General features: G+C 43.9%; 1 protein-coding gene across 1 annotated transcript in view; it reads right to left on the bottom strand.

The window, feature by feature from the left end:
* Positions 1–15,892, bottom strand: part of ANTXR1 (ANTXR cell adhesion molecule 1) — a 163,680-nt gene extending 147,788 nt beyond the window's left edge. The window contains exon 1 of the mRNA XM_088151989.1: positions 15,402–15,892. Within this exon, the coding sequence (XP_088008115.1) occupies positions 15,402–15,553 (152 nt within the window). The 5' untranslated portion in view covers positions 15,554–15,892. The remainder of the gene's footprint in view (positions 1–15,401) is intronic.
* Positions 15,893–23,361: the final 7,469 nt, after the last annotated feature.

Below are 23,361 nucleotides of genomic sequence, written 5' to 3'. Positions count from 1 at the left end.
CGCACATGTGACAACATAAAATAGGAGCTGGGCTTCAACTGCACAGTCACAGTCTCCATCTTGACTTTTTTGACTCCTGCTTAGCTGCCTGCCTCAGTTTACTAGCTCTCAAAAGCTACATTTATTCTCCAGGATTTGCACCATACATAGAAATGAAATGAACCTTTTAGTTTCGACGCAACACTCTAAGCCACAAAAATACCACAACACCTCAACAAGGTTAACGTTAGCCAACTTTTCACACATCGTGTGAATGCAGGTACCAGATCTTTCAATGAGCTGGTAGAAAATGTTGCATGAACCCAATCACGATATAACATGGCAGAATTAGCCATCATCCACAGGATAAAAGAAAGGGTCTTCTGTCAAGGCAAAACACAAGTTGGCTTGTCCACCTCTAAGATATAACTGACTCCCTGTTGAATGTCCAGTCACAAGATCGAGGACTGGGAAATGACCTCTTCCAACCCTGATGCTCTGTAAAGACAGAAAGGAAAATGCTAATTCTTTAAGTCAAAGCCAAGAAGTTGCCAAACCACCAGTCTTAGTAGCCCCAGTTGGCAGGGCCAGTGGTGGAGACAATCTGGGAGCTGTGGTACAATAGTGTCTGTTACCGGGTTTCTCAACCTTGGCAACTTGAAGATGTGTGGACCAACTCCCAGAATTCCCCAGCCAGCTTCTGGGAGTCGAAGTCCACACATCTTCAAGTTGCCACGGTTGAGAAACACTGCTGTATTGTATCTCCCCATCCCTAAGTTGATTAACCTGCTAAATGTAGACTTTCGATGTCCCTTCCTCCTTTTGCTCAAGGGCTTACCTTGACTCCCAGGATGTGGGGTGTGCATATGCGCTGTAGGGATGATGGTGCAGGGAAGGAGAAGAGAAGCGGGCCCTGGTTTGCCAAGGCCCTCCCTCTCCGGAAAAGCCACTATACACCGGGAACGATATATGAAGGCTCTGCAAAGCCTTCACAAAATGACAGAGTTGGGAGACTCCTTAGGGGCCAGCCAGCCCAGTGCCTTCCTCCAGGCATTTCTAACGGGCCACCCTCAGCCTTTCCAAGGGGCTCTTAGCAAAGCCCACCGATGCATTGCTGCACTGAAGCGCCCCTCCTTTCGCAGCGCGGTGGTAGCTATATCTTCCCAAAGTTCAGGGCAGCTGCGTCGCAGGTTTTTCCAGCACGCAGGTGTGCTCAGACAGCTTCCCCCGGACTGCAGACAAAGCAAAGGAACTGCGCGTGCACATGCTTGCGCCGACCCCCGGGGTAAGGCCTAGACAAGACTGCAACTGAAGCAAACAAGACCAGGGATTTGGAAGGGGAGCACTGAAGTTGCTGGGCAGCCGAACTCCTGGCAAGCGGGCGTCAGGCCGAGAAACGGTGTCTTGGAGGGGGTCACGCTCTCCTTTCGGCCCCAGTGGCATTTGCGGATTATAGAGAGAGAAAATACCTTGAGCCTCCTTGGGCCTCATTAAAGCAAAAGTCCTGGGTGGATTCTGACCACAGAAAAAGCCCCAAAGCGACTGCATGAAAACGCTGTCGTGGTGGGCTCCTTCTCAAATCTGACCCTCCGTGCTGCATTCACGCGGCCCGTGTTTAGATGTTTTGAAATGACATCTGAGGTGGTTATTTCAAAGTGGACTCCACACCACAAAACACCCACTGCCCATTATAGGGGAATCCAACAAGCCTCCTCTTGTTCAAAAGCATTTTTTACTGTAAACCTGAGCATTCGACGTAACACTCGAGATAATTCATTATGGCATGTAAAAAGCTTGGGTGTTTAGAAACGCATCGATTTTTTGCCTTCCAGTAATCAAAACAGGTCACTGTTCTGAACGGTCTTTCTTCCTTTAATCTAGTAACATGAATCAGTATAGCCAGATTTCTGTTTTCTGACTCATCCACAGAATGTATTTAGCATATAAAGTTCTTCTAACACAAATTGCGTTTGAAAGATCTCTGTGGAGAAATGATGCTCATCACATATAAAAAAAGGTAGGATTAAAGCCAGTGCTTCCCCAATTTTTTCCTTATGGGAAAACTGATGGGCGGCAACCTTGGCTTCTCAAAGACCTGCCCACAGATGGGAAATCCACCAATCAGCGCCTGTGGGAGGCACCATCCGGACAGAACATCTGGCTGGCATTGTGGCCGGGAATGGATTAAAATCAGGGCCACCATATCAAGCCACTTCATTTCCAGCCGGGCTCAGCAGCTTCAGGCTGTCACCTGGATGAGGCTGTGGTGCGATGTATTAATCCAACAACAGGCACATTGTGCTCATGGCTTCTATTAGCCAAGGGCTGCTGTGCGGTACGTGGTGGCCCCCAGCATGGGTGTCTTTAGGGTAGGCTCAGAAAAGTCAAGGTAGAGGCCATGATGGTGCATCTGATATAAAAACCAGGTAGAACTTGTGGCTGCCATCTTGACTTTCTTGACCCTCCCTATAGACACCCCTGGCCATCAGGCAGCTCTCGCGAGTTCCATGCTGCCTAAGCTGGTGGCCAAAAGGAGTGAAAGCAGGGTGGAGAGTGGAGCTGCCAAAATTGTGCCCGCTAAGTTTCAAAGTGAAGCCCCATTCCTCTCCTTGCAATGACTTCCCCTCTTCTGTGAGCCCCCGTTATCATCGTCCATCAGGATCATCCTGTTTCTCCAGCAGCTCCAGGAGCTTACATGGATATCCCCTTTCGTTTTATTCTCACCACAACCCTGTGAGGTAGGCTTTCCTGACCGGCCCAAGGTCACCAGGGGAACTTCTGTGGTGGGAATGGACATGGACTTGGGTCTCCCCACTCCTAGCCCAACAACCTAAACACTAAACCCATGCTTCTCAACCTTGACAACTTTAAGGTGTGCGGACCTCCGACTCCCAGAATTCCCCAGCCAGCCTGGAATTTCCAGGAAAATACAATCCCACGCTCAGATCCTAGCTTGTGAACAGAGATGTCTCCAGGGAAAGGTCAAAAGCAGTCTAGATGGCAGTGGCGACTATGCCACCGAAACTGCCATTTTGACTTTATTGACCGTCCCCCCGGATGCCCTTGCTTCAGATCCCATGGCACTAGACCGCCCAGAAGACGTTTCCACATTTTTTTCCCTTTTGCAGAGATGCAGCTGAGGACGAGAAGCAGTTGCCACCAAGCTAAGAAACCCTGATTGATTTTCCATGGTTTTGAGTGGAGCGCAGGAAAGGGAAGGAGAAGGGCAACGGCCTGCCTTACGCACAGCGATCGAAGGGGCTGTGAATGAACGCTGGTGCTGAAACGTGGGTCTTCCCGGATGGAGGACTTACGTTTTGGGTGGTTTCTGAGTTACACACCACTTTTTAAATTCGCCACATAAGTACATCTTGAAGTTTTTTTTCTCCCCTTGGAACAAGGATCCAAACATCTAAAATTACAGCTCTTTTTTCCATGAGATCTTCCCACACAAAGCTTCACATAGAAAAATGCTACCACTCCTAGGTTGAATGCCAGCAAAAAAAAGGGGGAAAAATCATTTCGAGGAAGACATTTTCCCTTCTGGATGCAGAGATTTAATGAAGCACTTAAAAACCCAACGTTTTTCGCCAGAAAAAAATGAGGGAAAAAAGATTGCCACGGCTGAAGAGATTAAAAATGTAAAAAGTGACCAGGGAGTTTAGAGTTGGTATAACCCAATGCTGCATTTTGAAGAAAATGACTTCACTTCTCCTTGCTTTTGATTCCTCTGTTGGCCTTTCCATCAGCTGCCTTAATCACTCTTTAAATAAAACTAATTAACGACTGGTTTTATTGACTGCACTACTTTCTTTCTCTTTTTAATTGCAATGACTTTTATGCAAAGCACTTCAGGGTTTTTTTTTTCTCGCTTGCTTTCTTGTTTGGTCCGCAAAGTGATCTGGAAATACTATTAATAAATTAAAATAAAATGCATTTCCTGTGCAGAGAAAATGAGAAGAAAAAACTGAATCGCAGCCTTGAGGCCCATGACACCCAGGGCTGAATTAATTGACATTTGCACTGAAATCTTTCTTGGAAAAAAAAAATGTTTTCAGCTTCCGCCTCTTCTGCAGCACTGGGATGATTAGCCCGAGACCTTTTTCAGTGTCTAGCCAGAAAAGGCAGCTCTCCTTTCGACTACCCCGATTAGCTCAGAGAACGGCAATGCAGGGCCTGAGGGAGCACCTTCCTTAACATCTGTCAGACTCGCTGTGCCAACTGGCTTTAATTCTTTTAACAATATTCTTTTAAATATACGGTGTAATTAACGGTTCAGATGGTGAATCATGAGTCAGGAGGTTCCCAACGGAAGAAACACAAAGCCATTTCTTCGGTAGGTGATTTGAGCGAGCTCTGATCTCCTCGGCCGTGTCTCCACTTGCAGCCAACCAGGGCACCAGCGTGCCTCGGCAGCATGTCTTTTCCGCCATGTCCCCGTGACATTGTCTCGGCGCAAGCATAAATTACCCTTAACTGTCAAAGCAGGAGTTTTCCCCCAGAGGCCAGCAGCATCCCAAAACAACCGCAACTGTGCCCCAGGCCAGAAAGGGCTTGACTTATTTTTCTGGCAGATTTATAGTCCAACTTTTTCCAAAGAGCTCAAGGTGGCTTAGATTGGAATCTCCCTTCGTTTTATTTCCACAATAATAGATTCAGTGAGGTGTATTGGGCTCAGAGAGAAAGACAAACTCAGAATCACCTAGGGAGCCTCCACGGCTGAAGGTCACATGCATCTGAGTCTCCTCAGTCCTGCCTTCCTTTAGATTATGTGGAAATCACCATCATCATCATCATCATCATCATCATCTATAGGTGGATAAAATGCCAAATCTAGTCTAAACATCTGGCTGACTGTGCGACCAACCATAATAATAATAATTATAAAGACCAAATGAAGAATAGAAAAGAGACATGGCAAGGGAAAGCATTACACGGCCGGTACACACAAAAACTAGCAGGCAAAGCAGGAAACAAGAAGACCTGGCAATGGCCAAGAGAGGAAAGTTGGAGAAAGAGACAGAGGGGCTCATTCTGGCTGCCCCAGACCAAGCCTTAAGAACAAATGCGCACGAAGCCAGAATTGAGAAGACAGCAACAGGCAGCCTCTGCAAAGAAGCTGAGGAAACAGGGGACCACTTAGTCAGCAGCTGCAAGAAGATCACACAGACCGACTACAAACAACGGCATGACAAAGTAACAACAATGGTGAGTTGGAACATCTGCAAGAAAGACCATTTGCCTGCAAGCAAGAACTGGTGGGACCACAAAACAGACGAAGTAACAGAAAATGAAGAAGCTCAAGTGCTCTGGGACTGCAAGCACCTGCCACACACCACCCCAGACTTAACCATCGTTGATAAGAAAGACAAAAAAGTCTGGATAGTGGACTTTGCAATACCTGGAGACAGCAGAAGAGAAGAGAAAGAACTGGAGACAATCACAAAATACAAAGACCTGTGGCAAAAGAAAGCAAAGATAGTCCTAATAGTAATAGGCACCTTAGTTGCAATCCCCAAACATCTGGAGCACCACTTGAAGACCATCGGCATTGACAAAATCACCATCAGCCCATTGCAAAAGGCAGCTTTACTTGGAACAGCTTCCATCCTGCAACAATACCTTTAACCCCATCAGACAACAACAACTGCCTGTCCCAGGTTCTTGGGAGGGATTCGATAGGTGGATAAAAATGCCAGTTCCAGTCAAAACATCTGGCTGACTGTGTGACCAACAATAATAATGCCATCTCCAATGCTCTGTTTAAGAAGCAAAAGTAGTTTTAATGGGCACTAGTATCCACAGAACCTGGAGTACAGGATAAACATCTGTGCTACAAAATTATATTAGGGGAGCCAAGTCTGGGGACCCTACAGAACATGGCATCTTGGTTCTGGGCCTTCTAAAGATGCCATAATTCTTTCCATGAAGAAGCTCAATTCAGAAATGTTTGGCCAAACCTTGAGACAAAGCCATCCACACTAAAGAATGTGATGTTTGGCGAAAAACATAAGAGGAGACCTAGGGGGAACGAGAAAGAACTAAAGATTATATTTTATGGAGAAGACCCACTAATGCAGAAAGGAGAAAAGTATTTTAACTCTGGAAGAATTCAAGGATATTTGACAACAATGTACTCAGAACTTCCTCTTAAGATTATCTGATACCATAAAAATGGGTTTTAAATAGGAGATACAACTGTGTGTGTGTGTGTGTGTGTGTGTGTGTGTGTGTAGATACTACTGAGAATCAGGCTGTTTTGGATATGGACTTAAAAATGATAGGATACAAGACTAATATGGACAAAGATGCTCCACAGGACTCACAAATGAAACTGGCTGATATTTTAATAGCTAAAAGGGACACACAAATAATGAATCAGAAGAGTGACTTGGATGTGTGGATTTCAACACAGAAGAGCGACTTGGACAACTTTCTTATTTTGCATCTGCAAAAGAGATGTGCTACACTTTTGAAGGAGTTCCTGAGAAAGTTTTTAAAAGTTTTTAAAAGTCTTAATGTTTATTCCTTTTAAGTAGTGACCCAAAAGCTGATTTCTTTTCATTCTTTCTTTATCTTAAGAAAGAATGAAAAGAAATCAGCTTTTGGGTCACTACTTAAAAGGAATAAACATTAAGACTTTTAAAAACAAAAAGAAGGATTATAAAGTTAGCTTATTTGATCAAGGTTAAAATATATATGATTTTTTTCTAGTAGTTTTTAATGGGTTTTTCTTGAGCAGGACTGAATGATGAGGCTTTACAGATTTGATAAGACATGGGAAGAAGAGATTTTTTTGTTGTATTTTTAGAAAAAAATAAGTCTGTGTAACGGAAAGGAATATGAAATTGATTTACTTGTTTAAGGTTAAAATGTATATATTGTTGATTCTGGTAACTCTTAATGGACTTTTGCTGATTAAGATTGAATAATGAGGTTTTATTATTTGCTAAGAGATAAAGATGAGATATGGGATGAAGAGATTTCTGGTTGAAATGTTAGAGAAGGTGATAAGTTATTGAAATTGTACTTGTCTTGAAGGGGGAAGTCATTTCTTTATATTTCTTTTTTCTTTATATTTTTTTCCTTTCACCCTCCTTCTTCTCTCTGTACTTTTTCTTTTTCCTTTTCCTTTTTTATATTTTTCTTAGTCTGCATTAGTTGTTTGTATTTTTAGGCTTTAATAAAAATTATTATAAAAAAAAAAGAAAGTGATATTTGGCAATGAGAAGAGGTGTCGAGTCACCTGTTTAAATACTGGCTAAGTGGGGTACCTATTTTGTTTACAGAAGGTCCCGTTCAGTCCTTCACATCTTCACTCAGAAAAGGATCACCAGCAGATTATGGGAAAGACCTTAGAGGAGGTCTACTTGGTCAAATTTCCACTAGGGAACAGCTCTCTCTTGGACATCAGGTTAGTCCTCACAGAACTGTATCTTCTGGAAAGCAATGAAGACCAAATGGGTCTTCGGACTTCAGTGGTTGATGGTCACCTTCAGTGGCTGACATTCCACTGCTCTGAGATTCCACGTATGATTGCATTTATTACTGTAATGTTATTGGACATTACTTTCGCTAATTGCTGTATATTGCCATAAATGTTTTAATGTTGTGTGTGTGTGTGTTTGTGTGTATAGCTACTGTATAGCTATATACAGTAGCAATATATAGTTACAGACTGTGGATGTTTTAATTATTGAAGTACACAAGCCACTATGAGTCTATATAGATTTAGCACCATACCAATCTAATCAACAAACATTTTACTCCTGCAGTTTTTTGTTTGTTTGGCCCCAGTTCTTATTCAATCTGATAAAAAACAATTATTTGAATTTAATTATAAATTGACCAAGGAATGCTTGTCCTGACAGCATCATCTGTCCTGCAGTTTCCCGCATTTTCATTAAATTTCAAGCGAGTTCTTCTCATGGTGCTTTTTAGATTGTGAGAAATGAAGGGAAGCTTCAAAGAAATGGAAAGAGGGGTAACCGAAAACACATCCCCTGCCATCTCTAACAACAGAATGAATGGTACCAAGATGGAACCAAAAAGATTGAAATTTTTTTTCAAACACTGAAAATGAGATTAAACAAACAAGCAGAATCTTTTTCTGAAGAAAACATTTGAGAAACTGCAAGACTGCCTTTTGGCTCAGCATTATTATTTTATGTGGCAATATTTTCTACAATTCTGTAAGGGGGAAAAAACCCTTTTATATTCACAAAACCCTGGTGATTTCTCAAAATGTAAAGCAATGTGAAGCAATTTATATCAGGCCAGCCCAAATGGCTTTACATCTTTGCCAGAAAGTGGCAATGCAAACCACAAGATGAGCAACTCTCACCTCAAAGATGGGGAAGTGGAAAATGATGTTAGAGGGAGGATTTTGGCATGACCACAGGAACTTGAAGTCATTGCATTAAATGTTAAATAATCAGGTAATCTGGGACTTTTTCTGCATTGTTATTTTCTTCTGAGAATACTTTTTGAAAGGCAAAACCACCACTGCAAGGCTATACGTCCCTGGGAATGAGTGGAACAGGTAAAAGAAGAGATGGTTGGAATGGACACAAGGAAGAAGAACAAAGATCACTGAAAGACTAGAAGGTCCTTGGAGAAGAGACTGAGGGAAGCACATCTACTTTGCTCTGAGAACTGTGTTGTGATAGCCCTGATCAAATACCTGAAGAAATGATGCCCAACCCTGTTCTCTATTATCCAAGAACGGAGGACATGGAACAAGAGGCTTCAGATTCTGGCTGAACTTCCTAATCATAAGAGCAGTTGAACAATGGGACCCTTGACCAAGAGAAGTGATGGGTTTCCCTTCATCTAGGCCCAAGCAAAGGCTGGACATCCACCTCCTGGGGAGGCTTGAATTTGGATTCCTACACAGGGCAAGAGATGGACCTTGATGGCCAAAATGGTCCCTTCCAATTCTAGGATTCTGCAATTTGATGATCAGATGACCTTCTTTCAGGATCATAGAAAATGGCTTCTACCACTTTCCAACTGTTTTGGTCTTGTTTTCAAAAAAATGACCAATACAGAAGAAATCAGGAAGAAAAACTCCTCATACATCTTTTTACTGCACGTTGAATAAGTAACTAAGCCCTCCACTGTAAAGATCAGCTGGATCTCCCTCCTCACACCCCTGTAGCCCCCACTATCAGTTCTGGAGTGCTTCCTTTTGGAGAGCTCTGTACTGCAGGATAGACCAACCTCCATGCCTAGCTGAGAAAGAGATCTCAAGTTCAATAACAACAATAATAAACTAGACAAAGAGGGGGGAAATGAAGTAATAGGATAATAAGATGAATGAAGTGGTACAAGTCACAGGAAAACTCAAAGCACGCATTCATTTCAAACTTCAGAGAATAGAAGCTGTTTTATTCCTTCTGACTACCCAGCTGACAGAAACAGACTTCAAACAGTCATCATCAAGAGACACCAAAACGTATTTTAAATCAGAAATATAGGATTTCGTAAATGCTTATGTAGTACAGAAAATGGAGCATTCCCATGAGACTCAGAAGTTTGGGAGATGTCAACAAATACTCCAGATCCTGTTTAAGGATTCCTTCTGAAAACTCCCCTAAAAGACACCTATCCACCAAAACTAGGTCCTCCTGAAGCAAGAATGGATGCTCTACCAACCCATGCTAGCCAATTCCTCAATACATTCTGAAAATAAATAAGAATAAATAAGAGGGTAAAAGGGAAAACCCTGATGATTCATAATCTGGATTGAAAGCTATTTCTCTTTGCCCACCAGGAACACCTGCCAAGTTCACCCTCCCTACCATGGTGCAATGCCAAAATATAGTCCATATGTATTTTTAGAGGCTGTGGTAGTTTCTAACCCTGCATGGACAAATGAGAAGGAAGGATACTGGGATAGTTCAGTGGGATGGCAGAAGAACAGAAGCACTTTCTGGACTGGATTAAAGGTTAGGCTAGTAGCACTCAAGGTCAGAGAGGTAGTCTGATCCTGGTGTGAAATCTTTGGAGGCCACTGGTGATGTTTCTATTCAGCTGTTGACTTACTGTCAGCCCTTCAAGATAGACCAGACTAGGAAACCAATGCCATGAAGATCAGTACGACTTTTACTGTACAGCTGTAGTAACAGAATCCTGCAAATCTGGATGTATGTCCCTCCTCCCTCCCTTTATCTTCATGAGAACTAGGGAGCAGCTTCTCTGAGACATTTTCTCACATTACTTTATTGGCCTGGACTCAGGCCACTCTTATCTGACCATTGCCTTGGTGCTCCTTTCCCTCAAGACCCTTACCTCTTTTCTAGTTAGCCAGAGAATTGGCATTCAGGAAACAGAAAATGCTACTAATAAGCCCAGTGTCCTATGCAGGTCAAATCAAGATAGACATTATCACCTTAGCTGGATATTTTCTTTTGGACATCCTCTTGGCTTATGGGGGAATAATGCTGATTTCTTTTGATTTTATTTATGGGCTGTATATAGGATTGCATTGTAACCAATCGGTAATAGGGCTAACCTTTGTGAAATTGGAATCCACTTCCAGAAGGCATTTTAAAAAGATAGAGATGGAGGTCATTACTATGAAAGAGAAGCCATGCCCCTTTCTCCGTGCGCATAATAAAGGGGCAAGGCTTTGACAGTGAAGTCATGGCCACCATCTTGACTGTTTTGACCTCCCCAGATGCCCCTGGCAAAAAACTGTCAACAGTGGAGTAAAATAGCATTTTACTTTGCTGTCCAATGCCGTTTGATCCAACCTCCTTACCCTTCTCCCAAGTTACTATTGCCATTCAAATTTCAGAGAAGAGGACTCTAATCTACAAAAACTTATATTGTCATAAAGCATATTTTATTACAGAATCATCTGCTGATTTTCACTGCTGCTGATAAACAAACTAACATGCATATGCCACCCAAACTGTACAGTATTAAAAGTTCGATGTCTTGCTCAGCGGTATCTGCAGGGTGTGGTAAAAGAAGTCAAGATGGCGGTCATGATGGTATGATCCAAGCTCTGTCTGTTTTCAGGTTCTTTGCACGTGAGACGCCCATATAGCACGGACAGAGTTTCTATGTCCTGTCATGACCACCATCTTCACTTCACACTTCTTATTTGCTGCAAAAGAAGATGCCTTTTGCTTCATCGGGCTACAAAGCTAAGCCAACCACCATGCCTCGAGTGGGCCTTGACCACTTTGGAATCTTGTCCCCAGATACCATCCAGCGTAAAACCTGAGAAAGGGCCAGGGAGTGTTTCAGGGAAGGTGGACCTTCCTAAGCAGGAACATCTCACATCTAATACAGGGGCCAGCCCAGATGAGCTGAGACAGCTAGGCTTGGTGTCCCTGCCAGGGTCTTGGTTCAGGCACAGGCTTGGAGCAAGGCTGTTTGTGGGGATCAAAGCCAACCCTTCTCAGACACATTTAGCCAGAAGAAAAATACACTTACTTGTTAACACTCATCACATGAAAAAAACAACTGCTGGACAGCCTTTGCCTGTGGAACGTTATGAAATTTAGTTCTGTTCAACTCCCCGGAGACAGAGAAGGAGTTGGTAAGATTTAAGCCCCTCCTTATGCCTAATTTATCTCTGTTTATCTCCGCTTTTCATCCCTCCATCATCAGACTCCAATCCCTCCACCAGTCTCTCAGATCTTTGGCTTAACTCATGTGTTCTGCTTAGCTTGGGCTTCACGTATTCTGTACACTCAGCTATTGTGGTTTGTAGGTCATGCTTTACAGCTTAAGGCAGTGTATGAGGCTTACTCCATGAAGAGACTGTGGCTTCACATGTGGTATGTGAACGCCATGGATATGCATTAGAAGAGGAGGGTCTTGACTTCCTTTACCCGTGAAGGCAAGGGGAAATGCAAAATGTTGAGCCCCCGACATGCAGATGAAATGTTCCTTGTGTGTGCCAAGAGGGGTGAACACAGGAACATTATACGAGCAGCCGTTTTCCAGCTTTCACTGAAGTGCGGGGAGGAATGGCTTTAAGGAGACCTTGTGGAAAAGAAAAGGGGAGGGGTGGTTTCCAGACCCAAGGTTCAAGGCCCTGTTCAAAAGAAGAGGAGTAGGAATGGGTGATGGACTCACTCTTTCTCTGCCCAGCCAGCCAGAGAAGGCACCAAAGACCTGCTTGGTCTCAGATTTGGACCATCCTGCTCTCCTTTGCATTTTTTGACTGGGGTCTTCTATGCTGCTCAGTCCTACAAGACTTACTGCCTTGATGTTGAAAACAGTGATTGGATCTGGATTGGGACCACAGCACACGTGGCTGGCTGGGGAATTCTGGGAGTTGAAGTCTACACAACTTAAGGTTGCTGAGGTTGAGAAACACTGCTCTAGTTACAAAAATCTACCCTCCCCTTTGCACATGATCACTTTAAACCCCTCCCATACTTTAAGCCTCCCCCATACTATCAACACCTGGGACAAGAAGGAAAGTAAATTTTTGTAAGCAAAAATTTGCATGGGGGGGAAGGTCCAAAAAGGCAAAATGGGAGTTGTATCCACACGATTAAACCCTGTCCCACCCACCACCCGATGCATGCTGTAATAGATTCAGCCATCAATGTCTTATACTCCTGCTAATTAAAGGAGTATTTTCAATCTAAATATTGGACATCTTTGCAGACCTGACTTACCCAATGTTTATTCGGTTTACTCCTTTTTCAAGATTTGCACAATACACTGAACCATAAATGAAAACAGACCAGGAGCCCACAAGACACCAGGCTGAGTCTGCTGTTGTCTGGTGTGGCTCAGCGTGTCACTCAAGCCCAGCCACTTCTCAGCATGTGACCCTTTGAGAGTGCCAACCGAGAAGATGCAGGTCTGACGACCAACCAACCATTTCAGCTGCTTCTGATCTTCTCAGGTGCTCCAAATGGGTGGAAACACCTGCACTACCAATCTTGCCTGTTCCAGACTCTCCTCCCTTTGGTACTTCCTCCATTCCATCTCTCTCCTCAATTCTCATGCTTGACTCTTGGAAGCAAAGTTAGTTCTACAAAATATGGAAGTGCCCCTTAATTAAGCCAGGCTCTTCTGAGCCCAGAAAGCCCAGAGCATTTTATGAGTGTTTCATCCATGCAGCCTTGGCTCTGTTTCCTTCCCCCTTGCAGTCGTGCTGCAGGGGGTTCTAAGAGATGCAGCCCTGCACATCTGGAGGGCGCCAGGTTGAGAAGGTCTTCCCAGAAGCAAAGCCACAAAACCTGGCAAATATTAGACGAAAATGAAAACACAAAGATCTGCAGGAAACTAGAATCACTTGCCCCACAGGTCGCTTGCTGCCTTCAAGAACAAATGCCTTTCTTCAACTCCCTCTCTCTCCAGTTGCCATCCACGCTAGTTGTGCATCGGTTTGCACAACACATTTCACCCGATCAGTTAAAAACCTAGCGGCTCATGTTTAGTTTGGGGTGGTTGTTTGTTGTGACTTAGCCTACATGTACCCAACCCTTTAAGTGACTTTCCGGTTCAATGTATTGTATGAACCCAGAAAGACAGACGAACTTTCTGAGTTAAGAAAGTTGTACAAACAAAACTGTTTTTTCAGACTCTGAAAAGGCAATGGGGAAGGTAGAGGACCCCCACAGCCCATTTTACAAAGTAGCCTCTGGCGATTTCTATTGCTACTGCTCAGGAGTGTCTGGAGGGTAGAGTCAAATAAGTCAAGATGATGGTGCGATCAAAGCTCTGGCTGCAACACACATAAAAAACAGGTAGAGTTTCAATGGCAGCATCATAGCCACCATCTTGACTTTTTTGACCCTACCCTGCAGACACCTCTGGTATTGCTCATGGTTCTCCCTCCAGGAGCAGAACTGTGGCCTCATGAAGTTGCTGGGAGTAGACACAGAAATAGTTAATCATTTGTTGAGTTACTTATTGCAGTCCTGATAGCCTCCCCCGGATTCAAAACGCACACCTAACAATGCCAAGGTCTGTCCTGGGGCTTTCTAGGAGCCATGGGAATGTCCAAGAAGGCCACCCACAAAACGTACCGGACTGAACTTGGATGCAGAAGGTCAGCGTGGAACCGTGGGCAATTCTGGCCAGGGATGGCTCAGCCTGTCCTTGCCTCACCGACAGTTGATACGGCCTCCCCTGCTCTCCTATGCTCCGAAAAAGTTGGGCTGCAGTGCGTGAGCAGGAACCCACTGGTGGAGGCTAATGAGAGCGACCGTCCTACGCGCACAAAGCATGAGGGTCCACACGTGGGGTCAAAAAGTCAAGATGGAGGCAATGTTGGATGATCGGAGCTGCCACCGTCACGTTTTTTTGCCTCCCTTTGTGGACTCCCTGATCTGAAGGGCACCCAGCCTAATTCATTGGTTATACGGGTCAGACTTTCCTTTTGGAAAAGTAGCATGCAAACTGGATTTAAAATGCCATTTTTAAAGACCCTCTCAAAGATTCCCATTGAACACTCCTCCGTGTGCTACAGGCACAGAAACTGGTAGCTCTCCATGATAGTTTCTGACATGAAATGGAAAAAGTTTCTGCTCTTTGGAGGAAAGATAATTAAATCCTTCCCTCCCCCAAATCGTATTTTCAAAGCCTCGGGGATATGCTAAATGTGGCTCTTTGGAAACTCAGATGATATAAAATCTTTTGTTTGGTTTTTATTTTTATTGTTTTACATGTCAGGCTCCAGTTTTGCCAACCCTCTCTGGCTGCTTCATTTTTAAACGCTTGTGCGTCTGGCCGATATTTAAAAATACAGCCCCAAACCTCTTATGCAAACACAATGCCTCATGTCAGCTGTGGGGCAAATAACATGAGTAAGCATTTTATATCTCCTCCGGATGCGATTAGCTGGAGAAAGCAGCAAAGGGGGAAAATGTGCATTTCATTAATGAAGAACAAAGGAACAGTGACTCAAACATAAGGGGAAAATAGGCTAAAAATAAATAAATAAATAAATAAATAAATAAATAAATAAATAAGGCACATCATAACAATGCCTTTTCTGACACAGAGCAAGTTCAAATTTACTCCGGAGTGCAGAGACCTGAAAAAGTTGTTCAGGGGCCATTCTTGCATCCCGCTGGGGAAGATTAGCGAGAGGTTTGCTATGGCTTGGGGAGCGGCATCTTGAAGCATAACCAAACAGGACCAAAGTTGACAGTCGCTCTTTGCTAAAGCGTTCCCAAAACAAAGCAGTATTGAATACAACCTAGCGAAAGAGTCAAATCTTTTCCTCCGACACTATCTGGAAGTAAGAGGGACACAGCATCCGAGAACCGCTTTTGCCCAAATTCGGAACCCAAAGGAAAAGGAACAGCTGCGCCAGAGTTTGCAAAAACCGCAGCTGTTGAACACGTTCCCGAAACAAAGATCAACTCGCACCCGGAACGCACAACTCCAGCCCAGCCTCATCGAGTGGAGCAGCCCCCGAATCAAGGCCAACTTACTTGTCTAAAACGAAGTACAAATCGAAGTCTCCATAACAGGCAGCCCCTCCATTCTCCCTCTTCCCACCTTGCCCGTCGCAGGTGACCATCACGGCTGCAAGGAGGAGGCATGGCAAACTCCGGAGAAAAAGTTTCTGCTCTGGAAGAGCCATCACTATATCCAGCCGGCCCAAGGGGGAAGGGGAAGATGGGCTCCTTTGCTTTCGTCTTCCAAAGCTCCTTTATCTTAAGGCCATGCAGCGCTTCCAAAGGGTACCAAATCCTGACTTTCAGAAGGAAGAAAGGCTGTCCGGAGCTCTTTCTGGGTTTCAGATTTCACTTCTGCTCTCCTTGCCCTCTCGCCTGTTTCAAGGGGATCCTCTGCTTTTGGCTTCCAGCTCAGCCGAGCCAGCCCCGCGACGGTCTGCAGTGCAATTGGCAACTTCTGGACAATCTTTTTTCCCTTTGCTTTGCCCCAGATTTGGAGAACGTGGAAGCCTCACCCCCCACTCCACCCCCAAATAAAAGATCGCTGGCTTTCCGTGGGAGCCCTATCAGAGTTCACAGGATGCCACCTTGTGGCCAAGCCACTGGTGCACCACGCCACCCCGGGGCCTGGGAAGGCCATGCTCAGAAGATGCGCTGCTCTCTGGCCCTTTCCCTGGGATGAGGGACCGGTGAGAAATTCATCCACTCTGAAGTTTTGTGCACATTTACCAAATCCAAAAATGAATCTCAAAGTCAGAGCATGCTGATCTTTTCGCTGTCCCACTTTCCTGAGTTTCGTGACACATTTTGCAAATGCATACCAAAATGGGGTCAATGTTGGGGTAAAGTCTGCGCAAAAGTAGGGAGGCTGGCAGAACGGACCGTCCCTTGAGCCAAGCCGCCCCATTTCTTTTCATTTCGGCTCTTTATTTATTCCATTCCTTTATATGGCCGCCCATTTCATAAACCTGCACCCAGGCCTGGGGTCCCCAGTGTGTGAAGGGTCCCGTCTCCTGGCTATGCTAACAATGACCGACTGTGACATCTTCCTCAGCTGCTGGGTATTTTAATTTTTGTATTTATCATGGAAATTTATTTTAAGACGGTTTGCTGCCCAGAGTCACTTGCTGAGGTGGACAGTCATACAAAATTAAATATACATGACTTTGGGCAGCTAACAGTTAAAACAGGATAAAAGCAACCAAAATTTAAAATAACATAAATAGCAGCCGAGGATACCCATAACACCCAAACTAACCATGAAATGGGTTCGCCCATCCTATCTGGGCCCCAGGCTTGATGGCGAAATCAGGTTTGGAGTGTCCTGCAAAAGGCCACCCCTTCTCCCCCCCCCCCGCCCCAATGCTTTTTCATTTTCTCTTTCTTGCCCCGCATGGTCTCTTTCTCTCAGCTACTCACCCTCCTTTTCCTACCAGCTGTAACACCTCCCTTTTCCTTCCTTCGTTTCTTCATGTGGAGGGGGGGATGATTAAAAAAATGCCATTCTGGTACTTAATTGGCGTGCCCATCTGGAACAGCATGAGCGGAACAGCTGCACGAAATATATGACATTAAAGAAAACTACTTGCACAGCTATCCAGGAAAAATCCCTCTGCAGGGTCCAGGAGCCCCAGCTGGTGATAAATTCAGTAGCTAAGCTGATAACAGGAATGTTCATCTTTGAAAACGCAGGCCTGGTGGCCAATTGCTTTTCAAGCACAGCGGAAGGTGACGGTGATAAAGGCCTAAACTGGGGCTTGTAATAGGTAGGAAGGGACATCCACCGTAGCAAGTGTCTGCCTGTGTCAAGAACTCAAGTTGATGGCTGTGACCTCATGCCCTCTTTTTTTACCTGTGTCATGCCGTCTTGACTTTTTGGATCCCCCACCATGGACACCCCTCTGAAGGGCCACCTTGTTTTCAGCTTGTCCAGGCATTAAGCCCTGCAGAAGAGGCCTTTCAAAGGTGCCCACCTCCAGGAAGTCAGTTATCTGGCCAACAGGAGAAGACCTTCTCCTGCATCACTCCCAAGCTGTGACTGCACTACCTTGGCAGTAGTGTTGACGCCCCACTTCCTCTGCTTTTAGATTCTAGAAGTTTTAGATCAGTTCTGGGCACTGCATTTGGAGGAACATGTCCTGAGAGGAGGAATCGAGGTGCTAAGGGGTCTGGAAAGAAAAACCTCTGGGGAGCGGTGCTGGTGTTGGGTATGTTTGTCTTAGAGAAGGCAAGATGCGGGGAGACAGGAGAGGTATCTTCAGGTATCTAAAGGGTTGTCATAGAGAAGATGGGGCAGAATTGTTCAGAGTTGCTCCAAAAGATAGGACAAGAAACAGTGGATAAAAACAAGACGTAAATTTCAGCTGGACACATTATAGAAATGTTGGGATTAAATAACATTTGGATACGTGTATGTGTGCACGCGTGTGAGTGTATGTTGTCATTTTTATTATCTGCTTCTATGGCACATAGGAAAGTTTTCTTAAAAAATATGAGTAGAGGACTACTAAAAGCAAACGTCAACAATAGGTTGGAGTTACGGATCTGTAGCTTCCTCTGGTGCGCAGGCTCAGAGCATCCCCAGATTGTTGCAAGCCGGAGTAAAACTAATTTAATCTAAAAGACAGACCAAACCACATGGGGCTTAAGACTGACACCATGTGGCTAGAATGAGATTTGTTCCAATGAAAAGGATGAGCAAATTTGATTAATGCAGTACAGAAATATTCAGCATTTTTCCTGTTTGGTTTTTATTAAATTGGAGGAAAAAGAATTTGCTTTAGAAATTCTTTCTGTGAAATTCTCCTGCTGGTCTGTGGTGTTTTTGTAGCTCTTTGGTTATGGAGGTGGCTAGACAGTGTGTGTGTGTTTGTGTGTGTGTGAGTGAGTGAGTGTGAATACGCACTCTTTCATTTGAACCCCTTCTTGTCAGTGGGCTGCAGCAATGCCCCCAAGAAAAGACATCAGAAAACTCTTCCCAACTTTTTTCTGAGCAGCTAATAAGCATGGCTATTGTTGCTGGATTTCTCTGTCCCTGAAGACACTTGGAGAAACTGTCCACTCATATGGAGGAGAATTTTGAACAGCCTGATATACACAACTCTAGTTACATACGATGCCGTTTGCTCATTTGACCCATCCAACTTCCTCTCTGAATTTATGCATGGAAAGGGGAACCCACTCTCACTCAGTTCCCACCCCGCCGTTGCTGTGCAGGGGTGTCTGCAGGGGAGGTCAAATAAGTCAAGATGGCAGCCACAATGGCACAATCAAAGCCAAGCCCTTTTTAAGTGCAGCGCCTCCCCTCTGGGTGCCCCTGTTTCTGAGCCTCTAATCTTTGTGCCCTGGGACAAAATCCAGAAGACAGTCTTTACATTCATGGTTGTTTGTGCCAAAAGATCTGGGATGCTGGTCCCACAGAGGATAACTCTGAGTAAATTCTTAATTAAATCATATCCATTAATAAAGAACACAAGCTTTTTCATTTAAGCCTGGACATTGCAGAGTTCCAAGGGTACCCAGCACCCTAAATTTGCAGACACTCATGAAGAGGGGACTTGTTTGAGCACAGTGGTAGACCGCTTTTCCAGGTTCAGGAGTTTCAACTTGTGTTCCCAAGAGCTGGAGGACCTCATGGGATGTCACCATAAGTATAGAAATGTCACAGAAAAGGGTGGGTGTTTTTTTTAGTTCCTTTGGGGGCTTTTAAATAGGTTTGTTAGGGTAGAATGGGAATCCACTGGGGAGCAACCACTCCGATTTCCACCTTTTAGGACACTGACCACCCCCCTCCCTTCCTAGCAAAAATGGCCTGAAATTCCACAACTGAACTTTGGCAGCACTGGGACATTTCATTTCTGTGATTTCTGGCTATTCTGAGGGGTTTAAAAAATAAATAGGAAAGTCTGCCGCCTCTCCCCAGCTCCTCCCTTCTTTTTTAAAGGGGGAAAAATGTGTCACCCAAAATGGGCCAATTTCCTCCCAAATTTTGGTGCTGTGATTCTGGAATGTTATAGGCTGCAAATAAGGTTCAGGAAATCCCACACTTTATGGGACACATAAGCTGCTCCTGGAGCTGCCCAGAAAGATGGTCCATTTCTGATGTTCTGTTTGAGGTCTTCTCATGTGGACATCTAGATGAGTCCTGTGGAGTTGTTGGACTAGATTCTTCCAGATGTTTCTCCTGATCTGATCAGTTCCTCAGTATCTTAGGGCTGGTCCTCTCCAAGGATATTGGATTACAACTCCTGTCATGAAAGCCAGGATGATAGGAACTCCACAAGATTGCAAAAACCTTATAGCCATAAAGCTGCAGTTGGCACTCCAGACTTCCAATGGCATTTCGGCCCAGAACACCTACTCAACGCAAGCTCAGAGGGATCCCCAGAGGCTTTAAAAAGTCTAGATTATGGCCAAGTTGAATTTTCTGTCACTTTTTTAAAAACACCATCTCAGAAACCAGAAGTTTTGAGCCCCTCCTAAAAGGAAAGCAATGTAGACTTCTCTGTTTGCATGGATGTTGATCGTAAAACAATGCTCAGAATGGTACATTGCAACCATTCTGGTCTCTTTTTTGCAGATATTCAGACATTATCAGCTCTTTCCTCCGATTTCTTCTCCCTGGCTTGCCTTCTGAAGCCACTACCCTGTGGGTTTCTATAGTAACAAGCCTCTTTGTGAGAAAACAGGCAGGCAAGGAAGTGCTTTGGAGAGTATTCAGGGAGGAAGTGAAAAACATATAATTCCATTCATACAGCAAAGTGGAATTTGGCTTTAGAGCCGTGTTTCTCAAACTTGGCCACTTTAAGATGTGTGGACTTCAATTCCCAGAATTCCCCAGCCAGCCATGCTGGCTGGGGAATTCTGGGAGTTGAAGTCCACCCATCTTAAAGTAGCCAAGTTTGAGAAACACAGTTCTAAAGTATTTGCCCCGATGGTCTTTTCTGTACATTTCTTCAGAAGATAATGACCTATCAACTGGGATCTTAGTCCTTGGTCCAACATCTTTCTGCACTAATTGGGCTTAGGACTGTGGCCTGACCGCTTATATGCATCAGTTCAAACCCTTGTAATTGACTGAAAAGATGCTCCATGATTAATCAGGCATCATACTTTAAAATATACATATTGTTTTAGCAGACCCAACAAAGAGTGGATCCCTAGTGCGTGATATCCATTGCAGTATCAACTTCCTCTGTCGGAGAACTCACAACACAAAGACTGTCCTCCCGATGCTTCCTCGGCTCATAAATCCATTTTTCTTTGCTTGCTTTTATCATGGCCTTTTTAGCAACTTGAGCTTTGCTTCTTGATTTATGCATTTATTTATATAGCAAGTGTATTCCCACTGTAATCAGAACAGATTCTTGGGGGTTTACAATCGTCTGGGTCAATACAATGTGTTTCAAAGTGGCTGTAAGATCGGTTCAATGGGTAGGATACTGTTTGGGAAAGGTCTTTTCTAATTGGTGTATTTTACATAGATATAAAATAATTTTAAATATATTGCAATGGCAGTGGGGGGGGGGGAGGGAAGAGCAGTCCCAGACCCCTTTGTGGCGGCTGGGAAGACCCAAAAATGACATTGAGCATCTGGCCCAGTCACCCCAGATCAGCTGACTAGAGGTGGGAATGATCTGGTCCGCAGTTAAGTTTGATACCACCCCTTTGTAGTTCATTCTATGCTAATGAAATTCATCTATTAAACAAATTAGATTTGGAGAACGTCTCCCTGACCTGCTGGTTTTCTTTTTGTAGAATGTTTTTAAATGTGGCGGCTGAGGCTGGCCTAGACTGGAGCTCCAGAAGGAGCCCATGGCTGTGGAGGCTGGACGGGAATCAGAGCTGGCTGGTTTGGCCATTCATAATCTACCATGAAATTACGCGGTTGCCAGAAGGCCTTTCATCTAGACCTGAAGCTAGGGGAGAAATTCATTTAGTTTATATCTGAATGCAAAGTCATCTCATTTTGCCCATGTGAGCAAACTACCAAATGGAATTGAGTGATCATTTGGAATTTAGTTCTCTTTAGTTTGCCAGCAAATAAGGATGTGTATTAGGGAAAACAGACAATAGCGCATTATAGTGGGGAAAACAGTGCATTATTTACAACTGTGGTCTACATTAGGCAAAACTAGAGATTAAATTCTAGATTTGGGCATCAAAGTGCATAAACCTTTTAGGGCGCCCCTTAATTTAAAAAGTTCATCAAAATGAACGTGACTGACATAAATTACGGAGGCTCCTATAATGAAAGGCTAGAGGTGCTAAACCTCCATTCCCAGAATCCCTCTGGTTCTTCTCAATCTGGTTTGTCAGTAGATCATGGTGAAAAAGACAATGCATCAGCCATTTTTCCACTGCAGACCCCACCTGCTGCCCATCCTTAATCATGGTATGCGAGAGAGACAGGTCTCTCACACCTTCTCTCACCTTTCTGGTGATTAAAAGGTCAATGTTTAAAAACTGAAATCATGTTTATAGTGCCATCTATTGCCCATGTGATATAGAGATGCAGTGGCTAGAGGGTTCAGCCTTCCTTAATCGATCTCACAGTGGATAAACAAAATCAAGCTTTATTTAAAAAAGGAAAAGATAAAATATATGTTCCTTTTTAATTTTAAACATTAAAATGCAAAAATTCAGTATGGAAGAAGAAGGTAAATAGCAGAGCTGCCAGAAAACAATCATACAACAGCTTGCATTTAGTTTAAAAATAAAATACAATACTCCAGATAGACCACAGAATAACAAAGGTCTACTACAAATGAGAAGTCTCTCCCCAAAGTCTTTGGAACGAGATTAGGAGAGAGTTTCAAATATTACCACAGGTTACCAATGTTTCTTTGAAAAAGGGACATTTTCACAAACATAGCCTCCCTGAGCTTTGATTGAAGGCTGACATTCAACATCCATTTCTGTACACAAGCTACATTCACAATAGCGGCATAACTGCACATTTTAGAAAAAGAAAAAAAAATCAATTTGATGTATTTGCAAAAATGAAGAATTGGGAAAGATTCATCCATGCTAATCAGGACTCCTGTCTCGAAGGGAAGACTAGCAAATAAGCTAACATTTTGTTCATGCTTTTTATTTATAGAATCAGAAATTAATCTGTTGCATTTTACTTTTATTATTTCATGTTTTCTTTTTATTTCCACATTCACAAGGTAGGCCAATATGATCATTCCCACTTTACAGCTGAGGGAGCATCTGCAAGGGGGGGTGTCAAAAAAGTCAGAATGATGGCTGCTCCCGCAAGCTCACAGCCTGCCTCTCTTTTACATCCATGGCACGTGTGATGCAGTAGAAACAGGGTGGGGCTTAATTGTGCATTACAGCCACCATCTTGATTTTTTGACCCCCCTGTTCCCATAGACCCCCCCCCCCCCCGGCTTGTAAGTGGCTTGTCTCTGACTTAAGCAAGTGAGATCTGACATGGCTTCTGGAACACCTCAATGGTTCAGGCATTTCCAACACATGAAGTGAAAGTTGATTTTTGGACAAGCCCAACTCCAACAATTTCCTTTTTTTTTTTTTTTAACAAATCATACATGAATGCAGAAGAAAAAAATAAGGAGGGCGGTAAGAAGGGAAGATTAAAAACAATTCAAATAAATTGACTATTTAGGCTATATGCAAAACCTGAATTCGTAAGCAATTCTAGGGGTTGTTTGAGGTACATTTTATATGAACACATTTCTAAAAATCTGATATTTGACCATGATTTAGTTCATTCAGCTGTTCCCCTTGTGCTGATCCAAAACAAGGAAAGTTCCCAGTTCCTGTTATTGAAACTCTAGGGAGGAAACAGCGCCTTGGAGAATATCTTATCTTGCAAAATGTCAACAAAATAGGAACAAGAGTTCTTTGGCAGAGAGGCTCTCCATAGAGAAGAATAGGAGTCTCTCTTGCCTCTTCGTGAAGAAGTGGTAAGCCCTGCAGAGTCCTAGCCTCCATTTTGCCCCAAGCCATGATTTGCTTCACTCTG

This window comes from Python bivittatus, unplaced genomic scaffold, assembly GCF_059951505.1.
Source record: "Python bivittatus isolate LINGU-HERP-01145 unplaced genomic scaffold, Pbiv_v1 ctg000680_np1212, whole genome shotgun sequence".
Classification (NCBI taxonomy): domain Eukaryota; kingdom Metazoa; phylum Chordata; class Lepidosauria; order Squamata; family Pythonidae; genus Python; species Python bivittatus.
The sequence above is the reverse complement of the archived record's forward strand: the minus strand, read 5'-3'. Positions and strand labels throughout refer to the sequence as shown.